General features: G+C 37.7%; 1 protein-coding gene across 3 annotated transcripts; it reads left to right on the forward strand.

The window, feature by feature from the left end:
• Positions 1 to 4,309: 4,309 nt before the first annotated feature.
• On the forward strand, positions 4,310 to 15,222 carry LOC122080143 (DNA-directed RNA polymerase II subunit RPB2-like). Of its 3 annotated transcripts, none has more exons than XM_042647046.1 (25): positions 4,310 to 4,573; positions 5,871 to 6,092; positions 6,173 to 6,463; positions 6,682 to 6,879; positions 7,963 to 8,027; positions 8,120 to 8,206; positions 8,292 to 8,412; positions 8,498 to 8,542; positions 8,634 to 8,771; positions 8,864 to 8,936; positions 9,018 to 9,094; positions 9,229 to 9,336; positions 9,454 to 9,570; positions 10,782 to 10,937; positions 11,018 to 11,122; positions 11,301 to 11,426; positions 11,517 to 11,594; positions 11,698 to 11,793; positions 11,887 to 12,002; positions 12,103 to 12,172; positions 12,600 to 12,653; positions 12,764 to 12,907; positions 13,087 to 13,386; positions 14,174 to 14,596; positions 14,808 to 15,222. In XM_042647046.1, the coding sequence occupies exons 1-25, from the start codon at positions 4,325 to 4,327 to the stop codon at positions 14,928 to 14,930; spliced, it is 3,582 nt and encodes a 1,193-aa protein (XP_042502980.1). In that variant the 5' UTR covers positions 4,310 to 4,324; the 3' UTR covers positions 14,931 to 15,222. The 3 variants fall into 3 exon arrangements, with proteins under 3 accessions (XP_042502980.1, XP_042502978.1, XP_042502979.1); XM_042647044.1 differs by lacking the exon at positions 4,310 to 4,573 and adding an exon at positions 5,533 to 5,777; XM_042647045.1 differs by lacking the exons at positions 4,310 to 4,573; positions 10,782 to 10,937 and adding an exon at positions 5,533 to 5,777.
• Positions 15,223 to 23,279: the final 8,057 nt, after the last annotated feature.

Below are 23,279 nucleotides of genomic sequence, written 5' to 3' on the forward strand. Positions count from 1 at the left end.
GGGGGGGGTGGGAATTATAACTATATAAAGATATTAGAAACATCACCGACTGCCCTTTTTCCTCTTTGAAACCGGGGGTTTTACCATCAGTGTGGGGAATAGAAGGTTTTCTTTTTGAATGAGAAGCTTTCCCCATTAGAGTATTAGACCGAGATTTAACAATAGGGAAGGAATGGGTGGCTCAGAAGAACCCCATACTAAAGGGGGCTTACGAATCCTAAGGCTGTGTTTGGTAGTCAAGAGAAGAAAAGAAAAGAAAAAAATACATTTTTTGTACTTTTTTCCTTGGGTTAAGAATTTTTCTTTGCACTTGGTATGTCTTCACTCAAGAGAAGATTCTCCTTTTCAAATTCAAAATTCCTCTTGGGAATTGTAAAATTTTCTTTTGTTAGCCCAAAAATTTTCTTACAAAAAACACAAGAAAACATGAGAAAATATGAAAAGATAATAAGACAAAAAATAAATGATTACACAATGATTTCCTATGTGTCTATCTCTCTTTTAAAATTCAAAATTTTTGATTATTTTTATTTTCTTTTTTTTCTTCTATTGATAACCAAACATACATACTCTTTTTATTTTCTCACCATTTCTTCTCTTTTCTTTTTTAGATTATTATTATTTTTTTCTCTTTTCTCCTCTTGGCTACCAAACATAGCCTAAGTGGACTTGCGAGGAGTGAGGGACTCCAAGAATGGAGGGCAATGGGGGAGAGAGGAGAAACCAAAGCAAAGGAGGGGGCCAACAATTACAAAAGGGTATGCTCCGAAAGGAAGTGCAAGGAGATTGAATGGGAGGGTCCTTGGATGACTAAAAGGGGGAGGAAATATGAGGTAACATGGAAGGAGAAAAGATAAAATGATATAAATTAACACAAGTGTTAGCATTCGGTTGACAAGGGAGAAGAGAAGGGACATGGAATGATGAGGTGGGCGCGGATAGAAGAGATGTTTTTTCCTCTTACCTTTATAAACATTAATTTCTAGTTATATATGATTATTTGGTCAATATAGTACCTTTTTCATTGATTTTTTACTTCAATAGACACGATCATGAGTAATAAAACTAGCGAATTTATAAAAATCCACCATTGTTATAGATGATAAAAGCTTTCAGGTGAATAGAGAAGCAATTATATGCAGAGAAACTGAACAATGGAACTACTAGGGGTAAAAGTTTGGCCTTGACAATCCGAACCCATCCTGAGTTCGAACAGAGCTTGGGCCAAGTTTTTTTACCCTGAGGGCGGGTTAGGGTTGAAAAACCTCAACCCTGGGTCAGGGTTGAGGCTTCAACCCTGGGTCAGGGTTGAGGCTTCAACCCAACCTAACCCGACCCAACTCGACCTGAAATTTAACCTTGCATTTTTATAATAGAAATCAATGCTTCAATCGATATTTAATTTTTCTATAATTTTTTAATATATGAGATATGAATGGCAAACATGTCAATCAAGGTTAATCCAAGCATTATAAAAGCCAAGATCAACCCGATAAGTTCAATTAAGGTTGGTTGGTTTGAACCCGGCAGGGTTGGGCCTGAACATGAACTCGGTAGGGTTGGGTTGGGCCTAAGTTGAATTTTGAGGACCTAGGGTTAGTTAGGGTTTTAAGAAACCCAACCCGGCCCAGTTTCATCCTTAGGAACTACCATCACTTAGGAAGTTTATAAACTCATAGAGAGAGAGAGAGAGAGAGAGAGAGAGAGAGAGATTACTATATTTATTAGTTATGTTTTCCCCTAATTGAATAAGCTCCCACATTCCATTATTTATAGCTTTAAGGCATATTTACACTACTAATTAGCTTTAGCTTCCACCAAAGACATAACCTAAGGGCGGCTGTTAGGCTGTATTTGACCTTTTTTCAAGTTTCAACACCTTGTCAACCCAGGACATTCCCATTCCAAAAATGGAAACAAATTAGAATACCTCTAAAAAAGCAAATCATAATATGGATCATTATGTACTAAAATATAATGAAGGTGAAAGTTAGTTCCACAGGCAAGTTTGCAGCCAGCATGCCATTACTCACTTTAGAATCAAGTCATCTCACCTTCACTTTTTGTGCAAAATATGTCCTCTTCCTTTCCTCCTACACCCTCACTAGCTATACTTTTTTTTTGGTAGAATCCCATACAAGGGCAGGAGAACACCAACTTGGCAATGCCACTGATAGAGTCCCCTTCGAAGGTCTTCCCTACCCAATGAACCCGTAGCATGACACACCTCCAACCGCCTCGAGCAGGGAACAAGGTGAAGGATAAACAAAATCAATATAGAAAAATAAGCAATTGGTTAGATCAAATATAGAATTGCCACTTTGAATATCTAAGACAAAATCACTACATTTTAAAACTGACATATATATCATTGTCAAGCCTCCTCACTAATGAGATGGATCCAAATGAAGATTTGGTTGTTTTTCTTAAATATCTACATTTAGGGGAAGAGTTCTCAAGACAAGTAGGATAGCCTACACGCGCCCTTACATAAAAATAAATAAATAAATACAAAATCTATTAAATCTTTGGAAAAAAATTGTTGCATGGATGCATACATCCTGATCTAAGTGTGAGAGTCAATGAGAGAAGGGGTAAAGGCATTGAATATGGAAGGCATGTGAGTAGGTTTAGGCTATGCCACTTGCTCTGAGAGATTTTTCCCTTACTTTATATACCTTAAGTACTAACTATTGATAGCAGGCATATTAGCGGGTTACTTTAGAAATTACATGTTATCGAGTATCAAGTATCAATATCGTATCAGCCATATTTTATCATTACCCAATCGATTCAGATCGTATCATTTCAAGGGTAAAATTAGGGGTGAAAATTTGACCTTGTCAACCCGAACCTACTCTAGTCTGCCCTAAGCCCCAACAGGGCTTGGGTTAAGTTTTTTGACCTTGAGGGCAAGTTAGGGTTGAAAAACCCCATTAGGGTTGGGTCAAGCTCAGGTTGAGGCCTTAGTCGGGCCAATCCGACCCAAAATTTAACCCTGAGTTTTTATATTATAATTTGGGACTCTTAGTAGAATTTTTTTATATATTTAATTTTGTGATGTATAAGATTTAAATGACAAAAATAGGTCAATCAAAGTTAATCCAAATATTACAAAAATCAATGTCAACCCAACTCAGCCTAGCCCAATCCAACCCGACTCAATCAGGCCTTGACAAGGTCAATTAGGACGGGGTTGGATTGGTATGAACATGGCAGGGTTAAATTAGGCCTAGATTGAATTTTGAAGAATTATAATTGAATTCCGATTTTAAGAAACGGAGCTCAACCTGGCTCTGTTTCACCTTTAGGTAAAAACAGTAAAAAGTGTTTCTTTAGTAGGACGAAAATGACCGGTACACACCCGTATATCCATGGTCCTGAACTCCTGATACCTCTACATTTGCCTCTCTCTCTCTCTCTCTCTCTCTCTCTCAATATGCCACAATAGAAAATTTTCGACTAATCAATCAAAGCCGGCGAGAGAAGCCTTCATCACTTCATGGCAAGAGAAACAAAGAAATAAAAGAAAACAGTAAAGAACAAATAAATATATGTGAAAGAAAGAGGAAGAATGTGAAGCAGAAAACGAAGTACAAATATGGGGGAAGACCAGACCCCGGGAAGACAAGAATCCATGTGCGTTTGAAGTGAAAAGCCACTCTCCATTCCTCTTCTCCATCTCCGTTCTCGACTAATTGCAGCGGCGATCGTACACTGTTCCTCTTCTTCTTCTTCTCCGTTTCCGATCGGCCGACGATTGCAGCGGCGATTGCTCACTGTTCCTGTTCTTCTTCTTCTCCGTCCCCGTTCGGCCAACGATTGCAGCAGCGACAACACATCCGAGGCCAGTGACCCCCTAACCCCTTCTTCTTATTCTGAGACTCACACTTCATCGGCGTATGAGTTTCCAGTCTAATGGATGATCTCAACGGCCGAACTCAATCGAGTTACTATTCATGGATTAAGACTTGGCCAAGTCTGCTAACCTTTTCTTTTCTTGATTTGCTTTCCTTTTTTGAAGAACCAAACTACTGTTAGATATATATAAATCCGAAGGTCCCTTGTGTCTCATTCTTGAAACCGAAGAGCGTCGACTCTCTCCCTCTCGCTCTCGCTCTCCCTCGTGAACTTCACAGGCATGAGACATTACCAGGCAGAGGAAAATTGGATAAAATTCTGAATTAAATGAAGGAACAAGAAAATGGAATAAAATTAGAATCTGTTTTTCTCTAAGTCGAAGATCAAGTTTCTAGGGTTATCGTATTTGTTTTTGAAATCTGTTTCTCTTTCTGAAACTAGGTTTTGCTGTAAGGAAAAGAAAATGAACGAAGAAGAAGACGAAGATCCTATTCTTCTCAATGAAGAAGAAGAGATAAGACAGGAAGATGTCTGGGCTGTCATTGGTGCTTATTTCGAAGAAAAAGGTCTCGTCCGTCAACAGCTCGATTCATTCGATGAGTTTATCAAGAACACCATGCAGGAAATCGTCCAAGAGTGTGATGATATTGAGATTCGAGCAGTGTCTCAGCATAACCCTAGCCGGCGTGGCCGCCATTCTGATTTCGTGGAGGTATGCTCATGCTTGTCCAGGTAGGTTGTATGCTGATTCCCTGGGGTCTAGGTGACTGTCAGGAGGGCGCGTGTTCCCCACGAGGTACATAAAACACCTGCCCTGAAAAAAGGAACCAAGTTTAAAATGCTCTAGGTGGAACATAGAGGCCACGTCCAGGCATTGTGATGGGCGCCCAAGTGGGGCCCAGAATACACTCATTAAATAAGAAAGGTCAAAATTTTGTGTCCTTGAGCAGGTCCCTGTGCCCGCCACACCCCCACATATATATAAAAAATCACACAGAAAATGCTTGCCTAATAAAAATAATAAAAATTAGTCGACATAGGACAAAAATTGAATTTTTAAGTACGATTTTCAAATGTTAGGGTTTTTCTTAATTGTGAAAATGATAGAAATCTTATTATAATAAAACGATGTTAAAAATCAAAATTATAGTAAAATAATATTTTTGATTTAATATTGATAAAAATTATTTTTATTCAGATGGTTTTAACAACATTCATATGCTTTAAGGTTGAAACATAATTTATTATTACAATTTAGATTTAACTAATATTAGACTTATTAAAAATTTGATTTTATGTTCTACCTAATACAAAAAATATCTTATATAAAATAAGATCATTTGATTAGTCAAATAAAGAACAAAAATATTTTTTTAACTGTTATTTTTCATGACTTGATGTAATTTAAATATTGATTTTTGATGACTTGATGTGATGTTGATATTTGATAACTTGATGTGTCTTGTTTTGATTTTTGATGGCTTTGATGTGCTTTTGATGTTGATATTGATAATATAAGATATATGTAGCATGGGGAATAATGTTAGGAAATAGGAGAAATGAGAAATAACATTTAGACTCCTCGTTGCCTAAGCAACCCTTCATCGTCATGGGTTTCCTTGTCGCATTGATAAGTATTGGTATGCTGTTCTAGTTTGTTTCTTCTCCTCCTCCTCCTCTCCACATTTTCATCAAAATTGGGCTATGAAATTTTTTTCATTTTTATGGTTAATGGCTATACAAACCAGAAGTTTGGGGAAGTTTTTGTGGATATACTGAAATTAGAATTATGTTTTGCTGAAATTTTACTTCTGTAAAGTTTTCTTCTTATTCTCCTCCTCATATTTACATCAAAATTGGGCTTTGAAAACCTTCATTTTAGGGTTAATGGCTGTACAAACCAGAAGTTTAAGAAGGTTTTTGTTGATATACTGAAATTGGAAGTATGCTTTCTGAAATTCTACTTCTGTAAAGTTCTGCTGAAATTATACTTCTGTAATTGGATGCAGACTATTTATAAGATCAGCTTTGGACAAATATACTTGAGTAAGCCAATGATGACGGAGTCTGATGGAGAAACGGCTACTTTGTTTCCCAAGGCTGCAAGGTTGAGGAACCTCACCTATTCGGCACACTTGTATGTGGATGTCACAAAGCAAATCATAAAGAAAGGGCACGATTGTGAAGAAGTAACTGAGACGCAGGAGTTCACTAAAGTCTTCATTGGAAAGGTAATGAAGTGTTTTTAGTTGCTTATTGACAATTAGTTGATTTGGCCTCTCTCTATGCTTATTATGTGTTACATTTCAAGGTTCCTCTAATGCTCCGGTCGAGTTATTGTACATTATATCAGTGTTCAGAGAAGGATCTAACAGAGCTTGGGGAGTGCCCATATGATCAGGGTGGATACTTTATTATTAATGGAAGTGAAAAGGTTCTGATTGCACAGGAGAAGATGAGCACGAATCATGTGTACGTGTTTAAGAATAGGCAGCCTAACAAGTATGCCTATGTGGCTGAGGTACGTTCAATGGCGGAATCTCAGAACAGGCCACCCAGAAGTTTGTTTGTGCGTATGCTTTCTCGGGCTAGTGCCAAAGGGGTAAGTGCTTCCACATCACTTATTCTACTTGTACTGATACTTTAATGGATTTTATGGAGCCGGTTAATGCATGAGAGGATTGGGGTCTGATCATAGAAAAGATTCTCTCAAGCAATTATTTTTTTTGGTTAAATGTGCTCTAGTCATTTTATTTATCTGATATCTTTTGAGATTTCTATGCCTTCTTTGATATATCTTTTCCTTTCTTCTTGATTCAGGGTTCCTCTGGACAGTACATTCGTGCTACCCTTCCGTGTATCCGAAAAGAAATCCCAATAATTATTGTCTTTAGGGCACTAGGGTTTGTTGCTGATAAAGATATATTAAAGCTCATATGCTATGACTTCTCTGACACTAAGATGATGGAGTTACTTCTACCATCCTTAGAAGAAGCATTTGTGATCCAGAATCAACAGGTATCTCCTTGTTTTTATGGTTTTCCTGGCTAGATAATGTAGTACTGAATTGAAAGACTAAAACAGGTACCAATAACAAGATCTTTATTCAGAGAAAAATCCAGATTTAGGGATATTGACTAGAACACAAAATCAGTTGGTCAAATCTGACTAAAACTCAGATTGAGTTCAGTTAATGGGAAGGGGAGTAAGTGCTGGAATTTGAGACTGATGTACTGATCCGATCAATAGATGAGGGCTAATCCTAGTAGCAATAGGATAGGGGGTATAATGGTAATTTTTCACCTGACAGAATATGAATTAGATCTGAGAAATTATTCATCAGTTCAATTCTGACTAGGAACTATTAATCTCAGCAGAAACAGATAACTTACAGAAAAGGGTAAAACGGTAATGTTAATTGTTTCATGCTCATGTCACCTGTGGGTGTCTTTTGGAAACTTGTAGATGTCTTCTGATGGGAATCTTGTTGAGGAAAGAACCTTCCTTGGATATGTTCAGGTAGGTATTGGTTCACCAACTCGTGCTTCATCTCTTCCCAACTCTTAGGTTCATGTCCTAACTCTTAGGTTCATGTCCTTGAACTCAGAGTTGCCTTTCACAGATTCTCCATGATACTCTTAACACCATTATTCATCCAGGAGCAAGAAAATAGAAGTTTTCGCATCTTTGTCAGGTTTTAGTAGTCAAAATAATCTTCCAAATTATTTATCCAGTCAAGGAATTTGTATGGAATCCTCCTGCCAGAAAAATAGCGAACTTTCGACTCCATCTTTGGTTAGGATCTGATACCAATTGAGGTCAAACTTATTTTCAGATCCTGCCTGGGGTTTGTGAGATCTCATATTTTCTATATTTCAGCCCATTTTAATTATGTGTTTGCATCACTAGAGTTCATTTGTCCTCCTTTTGGGGAAAATTGGACTTTTTGTTTCTGTCAATTTGTAAAGCTGAATGTTTGCTTCTCAATTTTTTTAACTATCTTTTAGAAATACGTGCCAGTACTTAAAGAAGTTCTATCTACATTGATATATTAAAGAATAACTAAATTCACTTGGGTATGTATACGTTTACCTGTTGTAGGTTGCGTTGGATTACATTGGGAAAAGAGGTACTGAAGTGGGTGTCACAAGGAAAAAGAGGATTAAGTATGTGTTGGGTTAATTTCCCTGCTACTTCGATCATCCTCTGAGTTTTAGTGTGAATTATTTAATTTCATCTGCAATTGTCTCCTTTGTAGGTATGCTAAAGATATCCTTCAGAAAGAAATGCTTCCTCATGTTAGTGTTCAAGAATATTGTGAAACAAAGAAGGCTTACTATTTCGGGTAGGTGTTGCCTCTTTTATTTTAGTAAGCATTACAATTGCTGCTTGAACATGGTTTGAAAATCTCTTTGTGCTTCTTCTTTTAGGTACATCATTCACAGGCTTCTACTATGTGCACTTGGTCGAAGGGCAGAAGATGATAGGGATCATTATGGAAACAAGAGGCTAGACCTTGCTGGACCTTTGTTTGGAGGCCTTTTCCGCTTGGTTTGTGCTTTATGATGTCATTTAGTTTGTTAAATTGCAGCCCTAGCATTTCATGTCTAATTGTTGAGTTTTGATTTAAGTGCAGCTGTTCAGAAAGTTGACAAGGGACGTTAGAGCGTATGTTCAGAAGGTTCACTTTCTCACTCATAATTTATGGGTTTATTTTCTTGTTCATTAATGTTGTATGGAGGTCGTTGTAGCTGATTATTCCCTGTGGACAGTGTGTTGATAATGGGAAGGATGTTAACTTGCAATTTGCTATAAAAGCGAAAACAATCACTAGTGGCCTTAAGTATTCCCTCGCTACAGGGAACTGGGGACAGGCAAATGCTGCTGGTACAAGAGCTGGAGTTTCACAGGTTGGAGTTGCATTTTCTTCTCCACCGCTATATGAGTTGCATGTTTCTGTTTCACTGGAAGTATGGGTTAACTTGACTAGTTTCTATAACAGGTTTTGAACCGTTTGACATATGCATCTACCCTGTCTCACTTGCGAAGGTTAAACTCTCCTATTGGGCATGAAGGTAAAACTCAGAAGCACCTACAACCATTTAGGCTCATAGTCCCTTAGGGTTGATTATTAACATTCATATCTTATCTATTAGGGAAATTGGCGAAACCAAGGCAGTTGCACAATTCCCATTGGGGGATGATGTGTCCTGCAGAAACTCCAGAAGGGCAGGTAATTCTCTTTTAATATAAGTATTTCTTTTTTATTGCACCTTGTGTTTTGTAATTGTATTCTTGGTAAAATAAGAATGTTCTAGGATTTTGCTTAATATCATGACATTTTGAGTACTTTATGGCCGTTATTAGGCTTGCGGACTTGTGAAGAATTTGGCGCTAATGGTGTACATTACTGTGGGATCAGCACCGAATTCCGTACTTGAGTTTTTGGAAGAGTGGAGTACAGAAAATTTAGAGGTATCTTACTTTGCGCTTTCCCCCTTTTTTAAATTCTTAGAAATCTGTGGAACCAAATCCTTTATTCTATTGTCTCGGTACTGGTAATTTTATGTTTATTCCTTTTTTTGCGGTTAGGAAATATCCCCTGCTGTTATTCCGCAAACAACCAAAATTTTTGTCAATGGTTGCTGGGTTGGCATTCATCGTGATCCCGAGTCTTTGGTGAAGACATTGAGAGGTCTGAGAAGAAAGGTCTGTTTACTTGGTTTTTGGAACTCAATATTTTTCTGCATGGATAACTGTTTCTCTTTATGCGCTATGCTTTTTCCTCCCTCTTCCCTTCTCATCGTCCTCCTCTTGTTCTGTTTTCTTCTTTTTCTGGTGAATGAGTAGGATCTCATTAGTTCAAGCCAATGGCACCTATTGAGCAAGGTTTGAGGTCTTGGTTTTGCCACTGGTTTTGCCCAGGCTAGAAAAACCAAGATCTCGGCGCGATCTGGTATTCTTTTTTTCAGGACAACTTGGGATCGGTTTTGGTGGCCATAAGGGATTAGCCCCCGTAACTTATCATCTAGCCTATTTTAGGTTTTCTAAACATAGTGGAAACATTAGAATTTTAAAAATCAGACTCCAAATGGTACATTGACTTCAGACCCTAGGTTGTTAGTCTATGGTGTTGGGGAGCTCTACCCTAGGTTATTCCACAAAATATCTGGGTTGGTAGTTCATGAGATATATATATATATATATATAGAGAGAGAGAGAGAGAGAGAGAGAGAATTTTTTTTTTTAATTTGTACCTACAACTGTTCTTGAGAAGAAATGGAGCTTCAAAAGTTGATGTTGAAGTGTCAATCTTCAATATCCAAGCATTAATATTGATGTTGAGTCAGTTCAGAGATTTGGCAGAGAGAAGCACCAAAAACCTTGATTGGGAGGGTTTTCTTCACTTTTGAGGCAAGATAGGCAAGATCCTGGCAAAATGGTGAGATCACAAATCAAAATAGGGTATGAAACCCTTACAAAATAGGCCTTGAGTCCAACTGAAATCGAAACATGAACTGAGATCTCAGCAATATACTGAGATCTTTGTGGAGTTAGTCATTTTTCCATATCGCCTGTCATCTCGACTCGGTGAATAAAAAGCGACATCTCGCTGAGACCTTGAACTATGTTAGTGAGTTCTAAGTTCTTTGGACATGTTTTTGTAACTTTTGATTATGAAATTCTATCTTCATAGTTATTATATTATTTAGATATGGGGACATCTTTAGAATTACTTAAATATGATTAAGTTACATGTTCTGAGGTTTTTCTTCTTTCCCCCCAAATGTATGTGACACTGTGTAGATACCAGTAATATGATATGGCCATCATATGGGTGGTAACTTTGTTTTCCTCATCCTTTTGTAACATTGATCTGTTGCGAGTTGAGCACTGAAATTTGTTTGTGTCATTTACAGGCTGATGTCAATACTGAAGTTGGTATTATCCGAGATATTTGTTTGAAAGAGCTTCGAATTTATACTGATTATGGCCGTTGTAGCCGTCCCTTGTTTATTGTTGATAAACAAAGGCTACTTATAAAGAAAAAAGATGTCCGGGCCTTGCAACAAAGGGTCTGTTTAAAGTGGGGTTTTTTAGCATTTCTGTGTGGGGGAAAGAAAAAAAAAGACTTATAATTTGAACCTCTATACAGGAATCCTCAGATGAGGGCGGCTGGCATGATCTTGTGGAAAAAGGATTCATAGAGTATATAGACACAGAAGAAGAAGAGACTACCATGATTTCCATGACTGTTAACGTGAGTATTAATCAAGCAGAGTCAGACTGCTGGAGCTTTGCTTTTGTCTTAACATAAATTAGATAATGTTGGTTTCCATAACCATGTCAGAGTGTTTCTTTAACTAAAGTATTTAATTTTTCCCTGCCATCCACTGTGGTACTGTTCTTCTAATCTTGTTCTGGAATATTTGTTGCAGGATCTTATAACTGCAAGGCTCCATCCTGAGGAGGCTTATTCCAAAACTTATACTCATTGCGAAATACATCCATCATTGATTTTGGGTGTCTGTGCATCTATTATTCCGTTTCCTGACCATAACCAGGTTGATTTATTTTGGTACTTCTCTTCATTGGAAGTTCCTTCAGCAATATTCTTCATTGTTCCTCACTCTCTCCCTTTTGTCATATAACAGTCCCCTCGTAATACGTACCAGTCAGCAATGGGAAAACAGGCCATGGGGATATATGTCACAAATTACCAATTGCGAATGGTTTGTTCTTGCTTTCTTTGTCCACTCTTATTAACCTTTCATATTTTAGGCATTTTGTCTTCTATAATTGGCTGGTGCTCTCATTCATCTCTTTTGAACACAGGATACACTGGCCTATGTGCTCTATTACCCCCAGAAACCTCTTGTAACTACTCGTGCCATGGAGCACGTGCACTTCAGGCAGTTGCCAGCTGGCATCGTAACCATTCGATTCTTATTGGCTTTTTTTTCTTTTGCTTTTCTCTATTGCTCATTGTGGCTATATTTCTAATGGTAAGTTTTATGTTGAAAGAATTCTATCGTTGCTATCTCCTGCTATTCCGGATATAACCAAGAAGATTCTGTTATCATGAACCAATCTTCAATTGACCGGGGATTCTTCCGATCATTGTTCTTCCGGTCATATAGGTAAATCCATTTATTGTGGCTTCTGTATTTCAGTATTTCCTTGCGTTCGTCACACATACTCCTTGAGAAATTTTATATTATTGGCAATGTTCATCTACAGCGATGAGGAAAAGAAGATGGGAACATTAGTTAGGGAGGATTTTGAGCGTCCAAACAGGGAAAATACAATGGTGAGTGCTAAATTTTAGTTGTTTAGACTTGTAGAGAATATTATTGAGAGCAGTGTGGAGGGAAATGAACTTAGGTGGTTGGATGACCTAGACTTTCCAGAATCCATAGATTTGAACTATCTATGTCAGGAATTATGATATGCAACATCTTATTTATTTCAAGAATTTTGTTAGCTAATACGGATTTTGGTAAATAATTATTTCTATGAACTTATTATTTAGCATCAAACTAGATGACTTCCTAGCGAATATCATAGCTAACTGGTTGGAACATTAGGTGAGTGTGAGAAGCTAGTTTGATGAAATCATAGGAAGTCTTTGGCTAGATTGGAACTTCCTGGCTGCATAGCTCAGTGCATTTGACAGCAATGATGTTTGTTCTTTGTTGTTTTTTGAATTGTATGTTGATTCTGGCCAGTCTTTGCAGGGGATGCAACATGGATCTTATGATAAATTAGATAATGATGGTCTTGCCCCTCCTGTGAGTAAATGAAGATACTAACTACCAATCCTGATCCTGTTTATGTTTTATTTTTGGTGGATGGAGAAACGATTTACTTGATCTAAAAAAAATGTATTATTGAGAATTAGGGCACAAGGGTCTCAGGTGAAGATGTTATTATTGGAAAGACAACTCCTATTGCTCAGGATGAATCTCAAGGGCAAGCTTCAAGTTACACACGCCGTGATCATAGCACAAGTCTAAAGCATAGTGAAAGTGGGATGGTAGATCAGGTACAGTTGTCAATCTTTTCAAATTAGGATTTTCTCTTAGGGAATATTATGTTACAATGTGTTACTTGTAGGGAGTCTCAGATATTACACACAAAATTTTTGTTTGTTTACATTTTCTTAAGCCTGGCTTACTGTTGAGTCCCATCTTGCTTATGTCCTGCATGCGGGTACTTTTGTAGGTTCTGTTGACAACAAATGGTGATGGTTTGAGGTTTGTGAAAGTAAGAATGAGGTCCGTCCGTGTACCTCAGATTGGGGACAAGTTCAGCAGTCGACATGGTCAGAAGGGAACAGTTGGTATGACATACACGCAAGAAGACATGCCGTGGACTGTGGAAGGAATTTCCCCAGATATTATTGTGAACCCACATGCTATTCCTTCTCGAATGACAATTGGCCAGCTCATAGAATGCATTATGGGAAAGGTTGCAGCCCACATGGGGAAGGAGGGGGATGCAACTCCTTTTACTGATGTCACAGTAAGGCATTAGTATCTTGGGAAATGTTACTTTCTTAGGCATACTCGTGATCATTTAATTCCCCGAAAAGAAAATTCTGTTTTTCCTTTTCCTTCTAAAGATAATAATAAACTCAGATTCTGTGATCCTCATACGAAAATGCTGAAATCTGTTTTCTGAGCTTCATATCCTTCAAACCGAATTCTCTTTTTCTTCTGAAGAAAATGATTTTACTCAAGACTCTGTGAGTAATGAGCCTTAATGTACAGTCATCTGTCCGAAAATAGTTACTTTTTATAAGCCCTATTTTTATGAGATTCCGATGCCAAGGGTCCCATGTGACTTACTCGTCAGATAGGGCATTGAGTTGCTTGTGAGCTTCTTTCTGTGAGGTTATCAGATCCCTTCTTACCTTTTAAAGTTCATAGCAGAGGAGTGCATGTAATCTTACCCAAACTTCAGCAGACCAGGATCAGCTGAAAAGAGAAAAGGGGGGGGGGGGGTTAGCACATTCATCGAGAAGAATAGTATCCTAACCAGGGGTCATTTCTGATCACTTGAAAATGCTTTGCTTATTTAGATGTTCTATTGTTGCCAACATCTGGACTAACAGTCATAAACTGCATAAATGATGTCTAAGATGTACAACTGAGAGGGACTGTTAACGCTGTGACTATTTGTATAAATAGATGCCCTATATCAGTATGCTGCATCTCTATTTATCCCATCAAGTTGAAAATTTTGGAATTTCTTTAGTTCAAATAACCAAATATGGGTTAATTTCCATCTTTTTTATTGACATATGCAGGTGGACAATATCAGCAAAGCCCTCCACAAATGTGGGTATCAGATGTGTGGTTTTGAGACCATGTACAATGGTTATACAGGCCGGAGGCTAACTGAGATGATATTCCTGGGTCCAACGTACTATCAGAGGCTGAAGCACATGGTGGATGATAAGATCCATTCACGTGGGCGTGGTCCCATGCAGATTCTCACAAGGCAGCCTGCTGAAGGACGGTCTCGAGCAGGTGGTCTCCGATTTGGAGAGATGGAGAGAGATTGTATGATTGCTCATGGGGCCGCACACTTTCTCAAAGAGCGGTTGTTTTACCAGAGTGATGCTTATAGAGTTCATGTTTGTGAGCGTTGCGGGCTGATTGCTTTTGCCAACCTAAAGAAGAACTCGTTTGAATGTAGAGGTTGCAAGAACAAGACTGACATTGTCCAGGTAAAAGAGAATTATTGATTCCTGCCTCCCCAGATTCTGCCGGAGTGTGAAAGTCCAAAACCTTTATCTTCCCCCCCCCACCCCCACCCCCAAAACAACCTTTCCAATAAAAGGGAGGGATTTTTTAGGTTGTGATTTTTATTTATCTGCTTCTGCATTTCAATTATAGGTATTGTTCTACTAAACAGGTTTGCTACATGTTTTTGTGCAGGTCCACATACCTTATGCATGTAAGTTGCTTTTCCAAGAGCTCATGTCGATGGCCATTGCCCCGAGGTTATGCACAAGTGAACTGAAGACAATCAAAGATAATAAGAAAGTGGCTTTGAACTGATGTTGCATTGTGCAGTGGATTTTTCAATCTCATGGCATCAACAGCGATGATGAGCAACTCATGCTGAACTTGAATCATTTCAAGTTAAACTAGGAGCATTTGGAGCCATTGTTGATGCTTGATATGCTTGGAGATGGGACAGGAAGTTGGATATATGGGGTGTTAATTTCAGTTGTCAACCCCTACAAGATGGACAGGGAAAAAAAGGGGGGGGGGTGGTAAAGAGAAAAAAAGGAAGAGGAACAAAATGGAAAACTAATGATGGGGAGACAGTAGACTTATGCTTCATTTTCTTTTCTGCCCCTATTTTAGTCTCCTTTGGAGATAAAAGACTGAGATACCCCATTTAACCCAAAGGGGTAGTGTAGGTGAGCAACGAACTTGGTACGAGCCGTAATCTCGGACGTTCTAAGTTTGACTCCCACTAGGCATACCTTGGGCCACTCACATGGGGTGTTTAGTGCTCTTCATTGCTTTCAGTGAATGTTGAATGGTTCTCATTCAACCCCGGTAGGTTTCAGTCCATGCGGTTGTGGGGTCAGTATGGGTCTACGGGACTAGTCAGGCCGAAGGCTTAGATACCCGATGTTAGCAAAAAAAAAAAAACTGGGATACCCCATTTAAGATAGTAGACTTTACTTCATTTTCTTTTCTGACCCTATGTAAGACTGGGATACCCTTTTAGTCCTTTGGAGATAAGGAAACATGTCTTGTTGGCAATGTGAGTTGGAGATAAAAGGAAACTTGTCTTGTTGGCAATGTGAGGATTTCATGCATAACAAAATAGGGACAGAGTTTTCTGTCCGAGAGTAGCCCCTGAGCCATAGACACAGAGTGACATGAAATGACCATAGCGCCCCTATCTGGTCGTAGAGGCATTCCAAACAGAAAACTTTTTTTTTTTTTTTAATTTTTAATTTTTTTTATGTAAATAATATAGACTGTTAGTGTTGGGGCATACACTGTTTTTTTCTCCCCCAGTTGTGTTGTATGTGAGAAAACAATTTTTGTGGACTCTTGTGTACATTATATACTCTGGACACCTGTGTACATTAGATGAATGAGGAGAAAACAAGCACTGCCTTCGGCTTCTGTCTGTTGCTGAGTTGCATAGGAGTTGTTGGTGGGGATGGGGGTGAGGGATGGTCCATCAGGTGGTTGACACAATTATCAATGAGGCTTTTGTTTAAAAAAAATATATTTCCTTTGAAAAAGAAGATTTAGTTCTTGTATTAGACGGTGATTCATGGTTTCAAGAGAGACTCAAATCGAACCATTTCTCAAAGGGGGAATTTCCTAGATCTACTAGTTAGGAAGTAAAAAGAGTTACAAAATTAGTAAGTATAAATAATATGGGAGAAAGAACGCTACTCTTTGGGGGTGTACCTGCACTTGCACATAACGGGTGTAAAGGATCACCCACGTTGCTCCATGCTGAAGATGCTTCCGTTCATTCTTTCATTGTTCATGTCGGTGAGGGTGTCAATCGATCAGGAACTAGGTATTCAGTTCGATTCCAATGAGTGTTAGTGTGATCTAAAGCTAGACCAGGTCCCTTCTTGGTTCAAAAAATCAGTACTTGTATTGAACTTGTGCGGTTCTGGTATGATTCCAATTCTTATTTGGGTCTTGTATTCTGTTCTTATTTCATTACAGTATTCAATTTTAAATTCAGTATTTCTATGCAAAAGACAAAATAAAAATGCTTAGTCACTAGGTTGTTGGTATTCCCAACGAAAGAGGGTTTTAAACTTAGACCATAACTATAATTCTATAAGACAATTTAAGTGAACAATTGCTTTGATTGTGAATTCGAAGTTAATATATCATTTACTCTAACTCTTTTTAATCTTTTCCTATTAATATTCTATGTCAACTTTAATCTTGCTATTAGGTTGATGCTACATTTGGTGAACATGGTAAATAAGTTCCCACGATTTTTGTTGCTAGGAAAATCTGCACAAGGTGATCTGCACACACGGAGTCAAAAGATAAAGCAAAATAGATGATCGAAGGGACTCTAGTGGGGGGACTTTTCGATGCCTAAGTCAGATTTTGAGACAAACAATAATGTGAGTTCAAAAATATAAACGTATTAGTTTAAGAATAAATAAATTATCCTGGCTTTTTGGAGTGTCATTCCCCTTGTTTATGGAGTGTAGATGACCAACCATAGAGTAGTTAATGGAGTGTTCCATTCTCATCCTATAATCGGCATCATGGAGTGCACCGTGGATCCAATGCATGGCACACTGGTTGCAGTCTTTGCTTGAAGAGCAAGCGCCAAGACTCTTCTTTCTATCCATCTGTGGGTTGCCCAGATGGTTAGGACGAATTGGGGATTATGTGGATAGGCGCATGGTCTCAGGTTCAATTCTTCATCTGTGCATCTGTAATTTAAGTGGAGACCGTGGCAGTGGGTTGCTGTGTTAGTCTCCCCAAGGATTAGTTGAGGTGTGCGTAAGCTGGCTCAGACAACTTGGTTAACCAAAAAAAAAAGCAAGCGCCAAGGGTGTGCATGGTTTAAGGATTGACTGTAGTCATGTGTCGCCCACACACCCCCCCCCCCCCCCAAAAAAAAAAAATTCTCTTCTATTGTGCGTGAGTAAAGTCCCCTTGGGCTATTCCTTAGAATGTAATTATGGGGAGTTATGGAGAGTTGATTGGTGAATTGATTTTATGTGCAACATTTCCATTAACTCGTCGCTCACACTCACTCCGCAATGTAATTATATAAGAAAAAATAGGAAATTTAAGGTATGGGTTTTTTTCCTCCCCAACCATAGATTAATCTATACGTGGATCATTCTATATAAAACATAAGCAACATATTTTATTTTTATTTTTTTTCTGCTTGATCCTGCTCAAACCAAATCTCATGGTAGTCTGTTTTGAGCCATCGATCAAATCTCAATTGGTTGGGTTCAGTTGGTTTCACTTGGCCAAGATCGAGATCAACCAATTAACTAAGCGTTCTTAGGATATCGATCACGGATCGGTCTTGATCAACTAGGTTGTAATTGGGTTAGGGACCGATTAATCGACCTAATAAGCCATTTATTGTTTATATTTCGGGTTAGCATATCAAATGTCAGGTTTGAACCGGGTTTGTACATTCAGTCCTAATCAGTCGATCCTATATGTGTAATCGAGGGAGAGCTAGACTGATTGGTTATTTAATTAGTCCCAAAAAACCCTAGAATCGGCCGTGTCAAATTGGTTAGAATTGAGATCGATCATGCCAATTTTGATCCGGATTAATCGATTCCCAATTTTGAAAACCATGGAAATATCTGGTTTTTGAAATATAATGTACCATCTTGGGCTTTTTTATCCTCTTTAGTTTTTCAAATTTCAATGGTTACACACCAATATTGTTCAAGATATTTGGGCTTTTTGGGAACTCAAAATATGTGGGTGAACATGGAACAAGATCCTCTTAAGTGTACCAACCCCTTGAGTGCACATCGAACGGCAAAGACACTTGCAGTGGGATTTGGATCCTCTCCAGTGAAGGGTAGGCTTGAGAGGGACCATAGTTAGTAAAATATGCATATTATACGCATATAATACGTGCATTTTGGTGTATCAATCCAAAAAAACCGTTTAATACGCGGATTTTAAAGATAACCATATTATACACGAATAATTCTCGTATAATATGCTACATACTCAATAAAACTTTTGGGTTCAAAAAAAGAGAGAGAGAGAGAGAGAGATTAACCCAAATGGGCCAAATCCCAATTCCTGACCCTTATCTTCTATCAGGAACCCTAATCAATCGAAACTATAATCCTTCTTCTTCCCTCATCTAAGTAAACCAAAAAAATGAGGAACCCTTGCCCAATGACCCCTTCTCCATCTCCGTTCTCGATGGCCAACTATCGAGGGCGATAGGTAAGGCACCAATACCCCCTACTTTCATTCTCTTCTCAATTTCTCTTCCCATTGATTGCTGAAAACCCAATCAACCCTTCCTCTTCTCCATTTCTGTTCTCATTGGTAGTTGAAAATCCAATCGAGGGCGATTGCATCTGTAAATAATTTTTAACGAGAAACAAGAAAGATTCAAAAGAGATGAATCACATGGACAAAGATGGTCCAGGGCAAGATTCTCCAAAATGAGTTGAAATGAAAACCTTTCTAGGAAATTTAGCATACAATCGCCATTTGAATTGAACAAAAAATTATTTACAAACATAGTTGCAGCTGGACAATATGAAGAACTAGAAAGAGGGAAATGACACGGGTGTTCTCCTCCTTCTGTTCTTGTAATACTGCATCTGAGAAATCAAAGGAGTTAAAGGGAAGAGATTCTTGAGCATTAAAATTGATTCGTGACCGGTCTTAGATTATACCCCCATGAAAATTTCAAGAAAAGCTAAGTGCATCTTTGGGATGAACGATTGCAAACACTTATTCTCCATCTTCTTGAATCTTATTTTCGTACCAAGAAGAAGAAAAGGACATGTAAAAGTTACGAGATGAGATGATGTTTGATTCTCCTCTTAGTTCTTCCTACCATATCTTTTTTAGGGGTTAAATTTAATTAATATTAAATGTGAAAATTCAAAAAAATGGGAAATGATTTCAAATTGGAAAATTATATTGGATTTTAGTGTCCATAAAAGCATGGTAGATTAGAATTTAGTTTCAAACCATCATTTTTAGTCCCAGATTTTTATAGAGCAACCGTATTAAATAAGTATTAAACACATATCGTATCATTGCCGTACGTGTTTTATTGTACCGGATTTTTTAAAACATATTATTACCGTATGATCCATTTAACTGTCGTACGTATCCGTTCCTGTATTATTGCCATCCCCGAACTTACTTACTAACTATGAGAGGGACCAGCGAGGAGACAAATACAAAATAGGAGAGAGAAAGAGAAAACAGGAAAGAGAAAACAGGGGAGAGAAAATAAGAAAAAGATATCAAGAAAGAAAAAACAAGAGAAAGACAGACACAAAACCGTGGCTGGTTCCTCTCCAGCCGAACCCCCAACTGGAGAAGATCCAGTGTTGCCAGTTGTTCATTGCGCGCTAGAGGGGCTGAGCACACTTGAGAGGATCCCAGTCCGGGTGAATGTAAATCTCAACTTACCAAAAAAATAATAATAATAAAAATGTATAAATCCCAATAAATTACAAGACAAAGCAAAAATGGATAAAAATCTGAAAGCAAAATTGATATAAATCTGAAAAAAATTAGATTAAGGAAACAGAAAAATGGAATAAAATTCGAATTGTTCAATCTCTCTATATAATTGCTTCTCTATTCACCTAAAAAGCTTTTATTATTTGTAACAATGACGGATTTCTAACCAATGGTTGTGTGTGTATTGCTCTTTAAAATAAAAAATCAAAGAAAAGATTCTTGGCAAAAGAACCATATACAGATAGAAATTAATGTATATATATATATATAGGTAAGGGGAAAAAATCTCTCTGAGAAAGTGGCATAGCCTAAACCTACTCACATGCCCCTTATATCTGATACCCTGACCCCTCTTCTCATTGGCTCCCAGACATGTGTCAAGCACACACAACCGGGCAACATTCTTCTCCCAAAAGAATAATGAGAAATTTTTTGTGAGGTGGTAGTTTACCCCACTTGCTTAGAAAACCGTCTCCCTAAATGTAAATATTCTAAGCAAAACAACCAAATCTTCATTGGATCCATCTCATTAGTGATGAGACTTAATAATATATATGTCATTCAAAAATGTAATAATTTTTCTTAGATATTCAAGGTGGCAAATCTAGATTTCATCTAACCAATTGCCTATTTTCTAAATTAATTTTGTTTATCATTTGTCCTTGGGTAGATTTGTGTTGTGTGACATAATCAAACTCAACCTATGCTTTATTAGTAAGTCTCATAAACCAACCAAGTCTTAGCTAGTTATGATTTACTTTTAATTACCAGATAACTCTCTTCCAATTTAAAATCACAATTAGGTATTTGAAATTATTAATTTGTGGATCACCATGTTAACAATGACTTGGTGCACATAAACTTCTTACCTCACAGAGATTGCTTACTATAACTCATACTCCAAACAACAAAGCAAATAGCACGTACAAATTTCCTTAGATCAAGATGTTTGGTACTGTAAAACTCTAAAACAGGGATCTTCATAACCAAGTTGGCTGCTAAATTTTTATATGCTAATTCAACTACTAACCAAGTTAGATTATTAAGCAGGTGTACTTGCTTATATCTTTGCTCTTACTGGTGGTGGCTTCTATGGAAACTCAAACTTCACCCGAAATTTAAGATTTTTTTTTTTTTTTGGTCGATTGGATTATGGAGGGATTCCTACCAAGGATATACTGGGAAAATGGAAGGACATCAATACAATCTAATGGAAGGACATCGATAGAATCTGTAGATTGTGACATGACATGCAAGAATCTATTGAACATATTTTCTTTATTGTGAAGTTACAAAAAGAATTTGGGCTTCATGCCCTTTAGGATTGCGAACTGAAGCTTTTTAAGCTTCGATACAATTTGTTATCATGTACTTCATACATTCTATTCCTCGTGACATTTTACCAAATTTTTTTATCACTTTCATTGTTACATGCTATTATTTATTGAACCATAGGAACAATGTACTTTTCAACTAGGATAAGCCTAGTCCCCTTGTGATTCTTCACTCGGTGAAACAATGGACTAATCTAACAAGCAATCTCTCTACACCTACCCAGGTGATCTTAGTCCATGAGACTTCCTCTCCCCCATATCTTTCCATCTTGACTCCATCTATGATAGCTTGCGTGGGAGTCATTGATAAGACCGATTCTATCTCTGCTTAGGCTTATTGATTAGTTGATGAAAATAATGTAGTTTTATTTAAGGTTGATTATATGATGATAGGAAGCACCAATGAAGTATATCATAGAGGGATGCTCATGGGATTACAGCACACAGTGCCTGTAGGATAGAACCATGGGCAAATCTGGACTGATTCTGTCGATCTACTACTTTTTTTTGACTAACCATAGGAAGTGCATTTGACCTCTTAGAGAAATTCCTCTTTTTTCTGGATGTTCATAATTTTTTGTCTAAACTTAGTATCTGATCAATTAATGATGTAGTAAAGCTCCTAAAACAATTAGCCTTTTGGGTTCTCATTAAGAGAAGTTCTCTTTCTTCTCCTCAATCCAACAATAATGAATATTCAATCCTTTCTTCTTAATGAATTTTATTTTTCTTCTAATAAAAAAATAGCACATACAAATGGGATTCTAGTTAGCTCATCTACACTCTACCGTAACCATCTACAATTTAACCTACAACAAGTTAAAGGGTGTACGCCTTCATACATTATAGAGATCTATTATCTATATAAACTCACTTAGAGGCTTCTCCTATTTAATTTTTTGGAATCCGGGTCAGCTCCCCATACAGGAAGAAGGTTACCCTCCAACATGGGACGCCATCCCTAAGCAATATCTAGACCATGAGTTACAACAATTAATGTATTATTGACTTGTGATTTGATACCCATGAACGATAAGATGCTAAGTGGATAGGTCATCAGCGCAGTTGGTGAGCAACGAACTTGGTATGAGTCATAAACTTTGACGTCCTAAGTTCGACTCCTACTAGGCACACCTTGGGCCACTCATACAGCAGTGTTTAGTGATCTTCACTGCTTTCAGTGAGAACCATTCAACTTCGGTATGACCCGGTCTATGCGGTTGTGGGGTCAGTATGGGCCTGCGGGACTAGTTAGACCAAAGTCCTGGATACCCGTCATTAGCAAAAAAAGGTCATCACAAGGGTAGAAGATCCAAGATTATTTGTTTGTTGGCACCAGAACCCTCTAGCTAAGTCAATGTCAACCCAAACCTGATCTCAATGAAAACTTCAAAGATAGTTTAGTTTGAATGTCACAAAGCCTTGTGACATTTTATTTCATCACTAGACAACATTTATCCTCGAAATTAATTATGAATTTTGCAACATGGTTCGTTCTCCTCTGATTTACCCTATCCTTTTTATTTGATTTCTCACCCTCTCTTTGTAATCCAAATGGCAAACTCTTTCAACACTCTAGTAATAATCGTTCTCTCTGCAGCCTTTGTTTCTCTTTGTTGATCCAACAATCTCTCCAATTCCAGTGAAATAGTTCCCATACATAGAGGGTTTCTTCTAAGGGTGTCAATTTAGTAGTGGAATTGGAGTAAAAAATCGAGTTCAATTGAATAAAAACAAATCAATTCGGCTTTTATTTCAAAATCTATAATTTTTCTCGGTTTGATTTGCTTTTATTTTCATGATTAAAAGTCTAAAACTGTCAAATCGAACTGAATTACCCATTTTCAAACTA

The sequence above is a fragment of the Macadamia integrifolia genome, chromosome 5 (genome assembly GCF_013358625.1).
Source record: "Macadamia integrifolia cultivar HAES 741 chromosome 5, SCU_Mint_v3, whole genome shotgun sequence".
Lineage (NCBI taxonomy): Eukaryota > Viridiplantae > Streptophyta > Magnoliopsida > Proteales > Proteaceae > Macadamia > Macadamia integrifolia.